This window comes from Arvicanthis niloticus, chromosome 10 (genome assembly GCF_011762505.2).
Source record: "Arvicanthis niloticus isolate mArvNil1 chromosome 10, mArvNil1.pat.X, whole genome shotgun sequence".
Lineage (NCBI taxonomy): Eukaryota > Metazoa > Chordata > Mammalia > Rodentia > Muridae > Arvicanthis > Arvicanthis niloticus.
Genome location: NC_047667.1, coordinates 28,703,348 through 28,715,993, shown reverse-complemented (window position 1 = coordinate 28,715,993; position 12,646 = coordinate 28,703,348). Strand labels below are relative to the sequence as shown.

The following is a 12,646-nucleotide window of genomic DNA, read 5'->3' as shown; positions in this document are numbered from 1 at the left end:
CTTAAGTGATTTTTGTGTTTCCTCTTTAAGGGTTTCTGTCTACCAGTGCTCTCCTTAAGTTCTTTGAGAGTGTTATTTATGTCTTTCTTAAAGCCCTCTATCATCATCATGAGAAGTGATTTTAATTCTGATTCCTGCTTTTCTGGTGTGATGGGGTGTTCTGGGCTTGTTCTGATGGGGGAGCTGGGTTCTGATGATGCCATGTAACTTTGGTTTCTGTTGCTTACATTCTTGCTCTTGCCTTTTGCCATCTGGTTAACTCTAGTGCTGCCTGTACTTGCTGTCTCTGACTGAAGCCTGTCTTTCTAGTTATCTAGCTTGTGTCTGATCTCCTAGGGGTCCAGATGTCTCTGTGATCTTTTCCAGCTGCACTGATTACAGTGGTACCTCTAGGATGCCTCAGGATATGGTGCCTCCAAGGTAGTAGTCCAGCTAGGTGTCTGCTGTTCTGGGTGCAGTGTCTCCTCTAGATTATCTCAGGATATGTTGTCTGAAGCTCTGAGTTCATTTGTTCTTCTGTGGCTCTGGATTGAGTGGACCTTCCAGTATGTCTCAGGTGGAATCCGTGGTCCACAAAACAGCAGACCTGGCAGAGGTCTGATCCAGGCCTCAGATCTGAGAACTAGTTTCTAAGACACTGTCCAAGTTCGAGCGCCTGGGATCCCTGCTTCCTCTGGGTTCTTGGAGTTTGGGGACAGAGCTGCCACCCAAGATCTGCTCAGTGCTCTGGCCCAGACCAGAAGGAACCAGTGTTCCAGGCCGGGAGTGACTTCCTGGGTCCTTTTGGTTCCCAGTTACTCCCTATTTAGGGTGGGCCCTGCTGTCTGCTTACCTAAGATACTGCCTGAGTTAGAGCTCCTGGGATCCCTGCTTCCTCTGGATTCTTGGAGGTTGGGGACAGAGCTGCCACCCAAGATCTGCTCAGTGCTCTGGCCCAGACCGGAAGGGTGTTTTCATTTCTTTATATAACATAATATATATTGAAGAAAAAAAGATGTTTCCAAGCAGACCACAATATAAATGTACAGAACATTCATGCTTTCAATTGAAATACTCTAAATATCTATGAATGGAATGAGAGGCTGGAGGTGGTCCCGCAAATACGACATTAGCTGCTCTTACAAGGGAGCTGGACTTAGTTCCCTGCTCTCACATTCTAGTCCTAAAAATTTTTTTCCCTACAATCCTGTATATCTCCAGCTGAACATCCCACTGCCATCTTCTGACATCTCAAGGCATTATGCATGTAGGTGATGTACAGACACAAATTCAGGAAAACATTTTTACACAGATTAAAAATAAATAAAAATTGTCACTATAATGGATTTTCAGCTTTGCTTTTGTTCTTGCTGAAAAAGACAGCAGTCAGGTTTACTTAAATCAAAATATTCATGAACATCAATTGATAACATTGTTTGAAGGAAAAACAAGGAAGCATTTCTCCCACAAAATTAGAACTACAAAGTGGTATTTTATTTCCCTGTTGTCTTTGTAGTTTTTTACCTATGACTGTCCTGACAAATTACCACAAATTAGTTGTGTAAAGTAAAAATTTTTCTCCTTGCACTATTGGAGACCCAAGATTCAAACATAGTATCACTGGGCTACAAAATATTGTCAGGGTTGAGGTTTTTTTTTATTTTTTTTTATTCAATCATGGACCCATTCACAGGCTTTTGCCTTGTTGCAAAGTGCTATGTGGTTTCATAGCTGAGAACCATCTTCCTCCAACTTGACATTCAGTATTGTGTCATATTTCAGCATCTCCCTTTCAAATTCTCTACTGATTTCCTTGAGTTTCCTCTTATCAAAGGAGAAAATGCAAAAAAAAAAAAAAAACCAAAATCCTTTCTCAAAATTATTAATCACAATTCTAAAGTTACTTTGACCTGCAAAGTATCATTACTGATTATTGTTGCTTAAAATACAGCATCAGTTGTAGACACCATTGAACCTATAAAAAATAATTAACAGCAAATGGAGCAGCCTTGTCCTTTTTTATATTGTTAACTATAAATATTTTTATGCATAAATTTTTATTATAATTTTTCTTTTACCACCTTGTCCCAGATCCTGCTCACATCGACTGTTTTTTGATTATCATTCTCTCTCTCTCTCTCTCTCTCTCTCTCTCTCTCTCTCTCTCTCTCTCCTCCATTAGAAATCAAACAGGTTATAAACTGATAATAAATTAAAGATAATCTTAAATCAAAACTTGGAAAATTAGAAAATCTGGGGAATGATGATAAAGAAAATTAGAAGATCTTGTGCTATGGTATATAGAACAGTTGTAAAATTGGTAAATATATTGATCAACAGTCTGAGTAGAGTGTATCACGCTGGAATAAATGGTAAAATAATCACTGCTGATGCAGCCATAACCTGCATCTGGAAAGTATAAAATGTCAAACAAGGCTCATTTAGGTACTGACCACCTCAGATGATCATGCACTATAAGGAATATTGTTTGTTTCCAGAATTGTGTATAAACGTGGTAAATAGATTCACCCATGCCCATAAGAGAATGAAGATTAGGTAAAAGTCTGATAATGTGGTAATAATGACATTCCTATTTTGAACCTTGCCTCTTTTGCTACTTTTTAAAATGAAATCTCAGTGAGATAATTTAACTTGTTGATATCCTATGAAAAGTATGATTCTCAAAATTGTTAAAGAAGATCATTTATGATAAAAAGAATTACAATCTTAAACCATGTAATAATTGTATAAAAATTTCTAGAAAATTTCTCCCATAAAACAAAATGAATGAGGAAGACTAAGGAATTTTGTTTGGTTTTATAGGTATTTGTTGAAATAATTTTTAATACTTAGCATGAGATTTCCAAATGTAAAATTACACTTCACAAAAGTGATATTATTCACATACTAATGTACAAATTTTAAATTCAAATCACATATAACTACATATATAATAAAAGTAATCACATATTACATATTAACATGGTACAATGAACAATACAGCACTTCAATAAAAAGGTACAAGAAGAGTGACATATGATTTCATACTCATAATACATTTTAGTCTCAGTGAAAATTTTAAATACTCACTTATTATATTAGATATTAACAAATATCTCTAATCCACTTATCTGGTGTTGTATCAGCCATAACTCGATTTTATATTAAAATACATCCTCACAAACCAAAGTTGTCTTTTGTTTTATTTCCTTGTCCCATACACCCACTATTCTGTCATGTAGATATTTTAATTAACTGAAAGAAACTTACTGAGAGTCTCTTACCTATCAAGAGCTCTATCTCTGATATGAGTGTTTTTCTCTTTGTTTGTTTTTTTTTTTAAATATCAAGTGAAACCTTGTGATTTTCCACAATTCAAATATGGACGTCTGTATTCTGAAGAAAGCCGGAGACTCTACTTCCCTGTACCTATAGGAAAGAAGTACAGATATTACTGTGACAGAGGGTTTTCAACACCTTCAGGGTCATACCGGGACTACCTTCTGTGCACAGCACAAGGGTGGGAGCCTGAAGTCCCATGCCTCAGTAAGCCAATGTCTTTATATTTAACTATGTTTAATTCTTTCAAAGAGAAAGCACATACATAATTACAGTTAAGTTTCCAATGTGACCAACAAAAGAATTTGGGAGCAAAAAAGGCTAGATTCTATCCTTTGTCAGCACCTCTTCATGAAATGTACACACATAGTAGGGACTATGGAAATACCTTTATCACTTGCATATTTTATTTATAGAAACTAAAGACAAATGCTAGTGTCTTAAACATTTGTTATTAATTTTATTTTTGAATGACACACGTGTTCATTAAACAGTTGTAAAGATAACACTTACCTTAGTTTATTTTTAAACAAATGAAAGCTTTTACTCTGTTTTTCATTTATATTTTTTATGTTTCTTAGAGCAATGTGTTTTCCATTATGTGGAAAATGGAGAATCTTCTTATTGGGAAAAAAAATATTTAGAGGGCCAGTCTGTAAAAGTCCAGTGTTACAATGGCTATCATCTTCCAAATGGTCAAGACATAATGACATGTACAGAGACTGGCTGGTCCCCACCTCCCAAATGCATCCCTATCAGTAAGTAACCAGCCCTGAGTTGATCACAAGATGCTCATGACTCTCTGTCCCATCTGTATTAACTGTGGCAAATTGCTTCATTTTTTCAGTGTGTACAAGTGAATACTGTAGATTCTTGATAAGAATATAGCAAAAAAAAAAAAAAACAAAAAAAAACAAAAAAAAAAAAAAAAAAAAAAAACCACTCCTAGGAATCATTAAGCTATAATACGAAAGAACATTGAGCAAACTTTAATTTATAGTACTTTGCCATTTCACTCAAAACTATTGTAAAATTATAGTTTAAAATTAAACAAAATAGTTATACACATCATACATATATTCAAGAAATAACACTTTACAAAATGGCTAATTGACTTTGAATTTTCTATGTTGTGCTCCACAGAAGATAATTCTTGAATAGTGTGTATGGTCCAGGTTTGATTTTTTTCCAATCTTTGTACCAATATATATTTATGTTGTGTCAATTTCTTCTTGTTGTGTATTCTTGTAAATGTCTTAGTTTTGTCTCATTTTATTGTTTTAAAATAAATATCTATAAAATGTTACAACCTCATAATGTTGATGTATATTCCTTATAATACATTTCAAATTTTTAAATATAATCCTAAATCAATTTGTAGTTCACTACTTTTCAAATGCAGTTTTTTTTTTCTAACTTATACTTTAGCAATTGGTTTTCTAGAAAGTAAAGATTTCTAAAAATTAATCCTTTAGTTATACATGTACCAGATATGGGCTTTTATTTTCTTTTTACTTCACATTGACAACTTTCTTTACGTAGACTTGATTGCCAGTATCTTGTATTTTCAGAACTATTTTGCATTATCATATAATATTGAGTATTTTTATGACTGTGATATATATTTAAAAGTATAATCTGTTTTTGAATGCTCATCAATTGCCTTTTATTATATCATTTTGCTGATGAGAAAATTTTCTTAGCTTCATTATTTTTAGATACTTGTCTTTCATTTCTTTGATATCTGAGAATTTTTATCTTTATTTATTTAAAATTTTAAATGATTAACATTCCTTATCTATTTAAAACCTTTATTACCTTTTTATTTGATACTATTTCTTTTATAATAGTTTTGCTTATATCCTTAATTTTACATATTCTTTCTAGGATTTTTGTTTAATGGGTTGAACTATGTAAGTATACAATATTTTTTAAATTATTTCTCATCTTTTCACTGTTTAAAGTTCTCTTCAGTAAATTGCTTTAGTTTTCATTCTTCAAGTAGCTCAAGGTTTCTTAAAACAACTGACAGCTCGATGCTTACATTCTAAGGACTTATCTATGAAAAAATATCATTTTTTGCAGGAATCAGTTCACAAATATTTAGTGTTCCATTTAGTGGATTTGACAAATGAATTCAATTATATGATTACAGCCCCATTTAGAACTATTCTGAGAAATTTATCTTTTTTCCTTCTTCTTTGGCCTAAGTTTAATTTTACTATTCTAGGTATTGAAATTTCCCTTGGTTACTGTTGTAATTTGTTTCTACTAGATGATGTCAATAGATTAATACATTGTGGGATTTTGTTGGTTTGCTTTTCTGCTTACTTGTTTTCATTCTAATATTTTTAATTTTTTGTTTATTTGTTCTTTTCTCCAGAATACATTCTGACCACAGCCTCACTTCCCTCCACTCCTCCCAGTACCCTCCACTTCAATCTCCTCTATATAAGCTGTTCTTCATGTCCCTTCAGAAAAGAGCAGGCATCTGAGGGTATCAACTGAATACACTATAAGAGGATGCAGAAAGACTTGGTAGTAATCTGCATATGAAACTGGAAAAGGCAACCCAGTAGTCAGAAAAGGGTCCCAGGAGCAGGCAATGAAGTCAGAGACACCCCCATTCCCACTGTCAGGAGTCCCACAAAATGCCCAAAATGTAAAACCACAATTGTAAATACACGGGATCTAGCACAGACCCATGCAGATTACATGATTTGAGCTTTAATCTCTATAACTCCTGTGAGCCCTGCTTAGTTGATTTTGTGGACTAAGTTTTTCTGGTGTCTTCCAACCTTCTGGCTCCTGCAATCTTTCCTTATCTTTTTTTCTGGTTCGTCTTATCCTTGCCTATTGTTTGTCTATATGTTTCTTCCTCTGTTTCCATTCAGTTGTTGGCCAATCCCTCTTGATGACTATTGGGGTCGTCACTAATCTATGTGTATAGCAGAATATTATTAGGAATCATTGACTATTTTTTTTTGGTCAATCATGTTTAGTATCACTACTATTCTCTGAGCCATACAGCTTCCCATTCCTGGCCTTCGAGGCATTGTCCAGTATGGACTCTCTTCATAGAGTGGTGATTGGTCACTCCCATAAGAACTTAGTCACCATTGCACTAGAATATCTTGCAGACAGGACAGGTAGTGGGTCAAAAATTTTAATCCTGGGTTAGTGTCCCAGTCCCATTAGAGGAAGGTTTTCCTGGTTGCAGAAGATGGCCTGTTCAGGCTCCATATTCTCTATTACAAGGAATCCTCCCTAATGTCACTTCATAGGTACAGGAAGTTTAAACTGCAATAGGTTTCCACATTCCCTCTAAATGCTCAACTCTTCCACTTGTCTCTCCACATTCTCTCCCCTTCTCTTCTCTCCTCGTTCCCTTCTTCCCTTTCTTCTTTCCTCATATGATCCCTCCTTTTCCAATCCTGCCTTCCCCCCAGTCCATACACAAAATCTACTCTATATCTCCTTCCTGGGGAGATCCATTTGTCTCTGATACAGCCCTCCTTATTACTTGGCCTTTCTGGGTCTCTGAATTGTAACATATGATCCTTGACTTTACAGTTAATATCCACTTATGATAAGTGAGTTCATACCATATTTGTGTTTCTGTGTCTGGGTTGCTGTACTTAGCATGATTTTTTTTCTAGTTTAATCTATTTGTCTATACATTTCATGATGTCTTATTTTTAATAGATTAGTGATAATTCATTGTGCAAAAATATTACATTTTCTTTATTGATCATTTAACTGAGGGAGATTAGATTATTTCTAGTTTCTGACTATTATGAATGAAGTCACTATGAACATAATTTAACAAGTGTCTTTGTGGTATGATGGAGTATCTTTTAGTTATTTGCCAAAAATTAGTATAACTGAATATTGAGGAAGATCAATCTCCAATTTTCTGAGCAACTGCTATATTGATTACAATAGTAACTATGAGTTTGCACTCCCAAAAGCAATGCAGGAATGTGTCTCTTGTCTACATTCTCACCAGCATGAGCTGTCACTTATGTTATTGATCTTAGCCACCCAGAAAATTGTAAATTGGAATCTTAAAGTAGTTTAAATTTGCATTTTCCTGATGACAAAAAATATTGACTATTTCTCTAAGCGTTCCTAGGTTCTTGAAATTCTCCTACTGAGAATTCTGTTATACCTGAATCCTGTTTTTTTACTTGATTATTTGTTTTGTTGATGTCTCATTTTTAATTCTTTTTTATTGATTAATTAAATAATTCCCTTTACATCATAAATATAGCTTAATCCCTTTCTTTTCTCCCAGTCCTTCTGTCTCCCCTCCCATCCCCCATGCCTCTCTACCTTTCTCATCAATAAGGAAAGACCTCCCATGGATATTGGTTTAAGGTTTTATAGCTGTAAAAAACCATGAAAAGGGAACCTTTTATAAAGAACAACTTATAATTGGAGCAGGCTTGCAATTTCAGAGATTCAGTTCATTGTCATCATGGTGGGCAACATGGCATTATACAGACAGACTTGGTGCTGATGGAGCCATGAGGTTTACATCTTGATCTGAAGGCAGGCAAAAGGACTCTTTCCACACTAGGCAGAGCTTGAGCATAGCCCACCCCTATAGTGAAACATTTCCTCCTGCAAGTCCATACCCCTTGATAGTACCATCTACCATGATCCAAGCATATTCAAATCATCACATGCCACTTTCTGGCACTCTCAGGTTGTTTAAACACATGCGACTGTGGGGAACATACATAGCCATAACATAATGCAAAATACAATTAGTTCAACTTCAAAAATTCCAATAGTCTATCATAATTTCAACCACGTTTAAAAGTCCAATGTTCAAAGTCTCTTCAGAGATTCATGCATTCTTTTAACTCTAATTCCCTATAAAATGAAATTCTAAAAGCAGATCACATACTTCCAATACCACCACATATACATTACTATTGTCATAGTGAGGAAACTCCAAACTCTACATCTCTATGTCTGACACTGAATTCCTTTCAACTTTGATGACTGCAAAACACTTCTTTCTTTTGGACCGGTGACACTTCTTATGAGCAGCTTTGCTCACCAAATTTCTATAGCTCTGGCATTTCTAACATCTTGGAGTATCCAGACAATTTCAACTTTACAACTTCATTGTTACAACTTCTTGTCACTTTGGAAGTATGTGATCTGCTCTTAGAATTTCATTTTATAGGGAATTAGAGATAAGAGAATGCATAGATCTCTGAAGAGACTTTGAACTTTCTACTTTTAAACATTGTTGAAATTGTGATAGACTGTTGAGACTTTCGAAGGTGGACTTATTGTATTTTGCATTTATGGCTAGGAATGATGGCTAAGGTCATGTCTGGGATGCACACATGATCTTCTGGACTCCTCCAAAGTTTGTGGTCACTTCTTCACCTCTGTCCTCCATAGCACCCTAGATTCTGTTTGACTTCACTCTACTCTGGTTATTGTTCTGGATGATCATCTCATGGTCTCTTCAAGGGATTTTTTCATGGTGCAAAGACCCAATATCTTTGAATGACTCCTTCAGTTCTGTGCTTTTAGTGGTGGGAAAATGGCCCCTGTGTTTTATAATTCAGCACTTAGACTTGGCTGTACTAGAACTTTCTCTGTAAACTGATTTTGGTCTCAGAGATCTGGTAATTTTTTCTGTATCCTGGGATTAAATAAGTATACCACTTGCCTGGATTTAAGCTTTTCATGGCCACTATGCCTCAAAATCTCAATCAAAATCATGTGTCATCCCATGTCAAGATTCAAATAAAAAGCCTGTATCTTACAGTCTGAACATCTGGATCATAGGTATACACTACATATCTAGATTGTAATTCAGTTCTAATTAAAAGTATAAATGAAATAAACAACTATGTTATAGTAATGCTTAGCATCATACAATTATCCCTTTTTCAATTGCAAACACAAAAACAATAAGCTTAGCTGTGTAAAATCTTACCCCAGGTTCACCACTCCCTTAATTGCATTGAATATCTTTGAACAGCCATTGTACTTCCCTGTGCCTTGTTAATACTTGAACCACACTTTGTATTTTTTCCTTTTATGTTTGCTATGCTTGATCAAAATGCTTCTTATAAGAGTGAACCACAGGACAGAGTCTAAGCTTGGTTGGTTTGACACTTCCTTTGTAAATACAATTAATCTGAATCTCTTAGTTTAGGGTCAGACAGACACTTCAGACAAGGGCAAAAAAGGAGCCATATTCTTTCTCAAAATATCACAAGAACAGTCTCTAGGCCACAAACAAAAAATCTCTGAAACATCTAGAGCCTGGCCTCCACACATCAACTCACACTCAGCACCACTATCTTCAGTGCTTCTATTAGTATGTTCCATTAATCCCCACTTAAAAGATTCTATTGCTTTCTAATGTCCCCAAATCCACATTCCTCTAAATAAAAATGTGGCCAGCACTATCACTGCAATATCCCAATTCCTGGTACGAATTTTTGTAATTATTAGAGTTTCATTTCTCTGAAATGACACCATGACCAAGGCACCTTTTATAAAGAACAAAATTTAATTGAAGATGTCTTATATTTTCAGAGAATCAATCATTATCATCATGGTGGGAAGCATAATATCATACATGAAGAATTGTTACCAATGGATCCAATAGTAATGTAGCTTGATCTGCAGACAGGTGGAAAGAAACCATCTTTGCACACTGGGCAGTGATTGAGCATAGGACATCAAAGTCCACCCCCACAGTGAAACATTTCCTCAACAAGGCCACACCTCTTAACAGTGCCACCTTCTATGGGCCAAGCATATTCTAATCACTACAGAAATCAACCCATCTTGACATATTAAGTTGTAATATGACTAAACACATATTCTATTGAGGTTGAACAAAGTTGTCCAGTTAAGGAAATGGAATCCAAAGGAGGGCAACAAAGTCAGAGACAGCCCCTGCTCCTAGTGTTAGAGGTCCTGGATATTAGCCCTTATCTGATGTGGAGTTGTTGAAAATATTTTTCCATTCTGTAGGCTCTTGAATATTTGTTTGTTTTTTCTATAGATGGTATCTCTTGCCTTTCAGAAGCTTTACAGTTTTATAAGGTCCTATTATTTAACTGTTGATCTTAGAGCCTTTATTATAACTGTTTAGAAGATATTTTTTGTGCCATTATGTTCATGGCTATTCCCTACTTTCTGTTCTATAAGGGTTGGTGCGTCTGTTTTTTTGTTGGTGTCTTTGATCCAGTGGTCTTGAGTTTTGTGCAAGATGATAAATATAGCTCGATTTGCATTCTTGTACATGAAGGCATACAATTAGACAAGCACCATTTGTTTTTGCTTTGTAGGTTTTTATTAATTATTTTATTTATTTGCAAATATTAGAAATGCTGTCTCCCTTTCTGGTCTTCTCTCCATAAACCTCCTTCCCCACCCCTTCCTTTTTGCCTCTAAGAAGCTACTCACCCACCCAAATAATCATTCCTGCCTCACCTCTCTAGCATCAACTTTCTCTGAGGCTTCAAGCCTCCACTGGACCAACTGCCTCCCCTCCCATTGATGCCAGATGAGGAAGTCCTCTGCTACATATACAGCATGACTCGTGAAGTGGACTATGTATAACTTTGGTTGGTGGTTTAGTCCCTAGGAGTTCTGAGGGGCCCAGTTATTTTGATACTGTGGGGGTTTTTTTTTCCTATTGGGGTTGTAAACTCCTTCAGCTCCTTCAGTCCTTCCCCTAACTCTTCCACTGGGGCTCCACAGGCTTAGTCCAATTGTTGGCTATGCATCTGTCTTAGTCAAGTATTGGAAAAGCCTCTCAGAGGATATCCATACAAGGTTTCTTTATGTAAACACATTTTGGTATCAGCAATAGTGTCAGGCTTTGGTGACTGCAGGAGGGATGAATCCCAAGTTGTGGTGGTCTCTGAATGGCCTTTTCTTCAGTCTCTGCTCTATTTTTTGGCCCTGCATTTCCTTTAGACAGAAAAAATTCTGGGTTAAAATTTTTGAGGTGGGTACAGGGCTCCAACCCTCAACTGTCTATTGATTGAAGGTAGTCTCTTTATATTCTATCTCCCCTTTGGGGCATATTTCAGCTAATGTCATCCTCATTGGATCCTGGGAACCTCTCACTTTCTTAGCATCTGGGACTTTCTAGTGGTTCCCACCACCTCATTCCCACCCTCCACTGCTACATATTTTTATATTTTTATTTATTCTCCTGATACTGTGGGCTTCTCCCCTGTCTATTCCCATTCATGATCTTCCTTCACCCCATTACCCCTTTCTTCTCACTCCCTCCCAGGTCCCTCCTTACCTCTACCTACCATGAATATTTTGTTCTCACTTAGTAGGATTGAAACATCCACAATTTGGCCTTCCTTATTTTAAAGATCTACATAATCTGTGAGTTGTATCATGGGTATTCTGAGCTTCTGGGCTAATATCTACTTATCAGTGAATACATACCATGTATTTCCTTCTGGGTATGGGTTACTTTACTCAGGATGATATTTTCTAGTTCAATCCATTTGCTGGCAAAATTCATGAAGTCCTAATTTTAATAGTCAAGTAGAATCCCATTGTGTAAATGTACCACCTTTTCTGTATTCATTCTTCCATTGAGGGACATGTGGGTTGTTTTCAGCTTCCAGTTATTATAAAAAAGGTGGTTATGAACATAGTAGAGCAGTTTTCTTTGTGATATGGTGAAGCATCTTTTGGGTAAATTCCCAGGAATGTTATAGCTGAGTCTTAAGGTAAAATTGTTTTCAGTTTTCTTAGGAACCACTAGATTGATTTCCCAAGTGGTTGTACCAGCTTGTAATTCCACCAGCAGTGAAGGAGTGTTCCTCTTTCTCCACATCCTCACTGGCATCTGCTATCTCCTGTGTTTTTCAGCTTTGCCTGGTGTGAGTTGGAATCTCAGCGTTGTTTTGATTTGCATTTACCTGATGACTAAGGCTATTGAACATTTCTTTATGTGCTTTACTACCATTCAAGTTTCCTCAGTTAAGAATTCTTTGTTTAGCTCTGTACCCCATATTTAATAGGGTTATTTGAATGTCTAGAGTCTAATTTCTTGAGTTGTTTGTGTATATTGAATATTAGCCCTCTATTGGATGTAGGATTGGTAAAGACACTTCCCCAATCTGTAGGTTGCCATTTGGTCCTATTGACAGTGTTCTTTGTGTAACAGAAAGTTTTCCATTTCATGAGATCCATTTATGAATTATTGATCTTTAAATCTGAGCCATTGGTGTTCTGTTTAGGAACTTTCCCCCTGTGCCAGTGTGTTTGCGGCTATTTTCCAATTTTTCTTCTTAGATTCAGCATA

The 12,646-nt window shown here is 35.9% G+C and overlaps 1 protein-coding gene across 9 annotated transcripts in view; it reads left to right on the top strand.

Annotated features, from left to right (window-relative positions):
- The window catches only part of LOC117716004 (complement factor H-like), an 84,702-nt gene that overhangs the window by 12,022 nt on the left and 60,034 nt on the right, over positions 1-12,646 (top strand). For 8 of the 9 annotated variants that reach the window (XM_076941291.1, XM_076941286.1, XM_076941293.1 and 5 more), the window contains exons 3-4: positions 3,331-3,525; positions 3,900-4,076. The exons of the other annotated variant lie outside the window; for it this stretch is intronic. In XM_076941291.1, the coding sequence (XP_076797406.1) occupies positions 3,331-3,525; positions 3,900-4,076 (372 nt within the window). The remainder of the gene's footprint in view (positions 1-3,330; positions 3,526-3,899; positions 4,077-12,646) is intronic. 9 annotated transcript variants of the gene reach the window in all.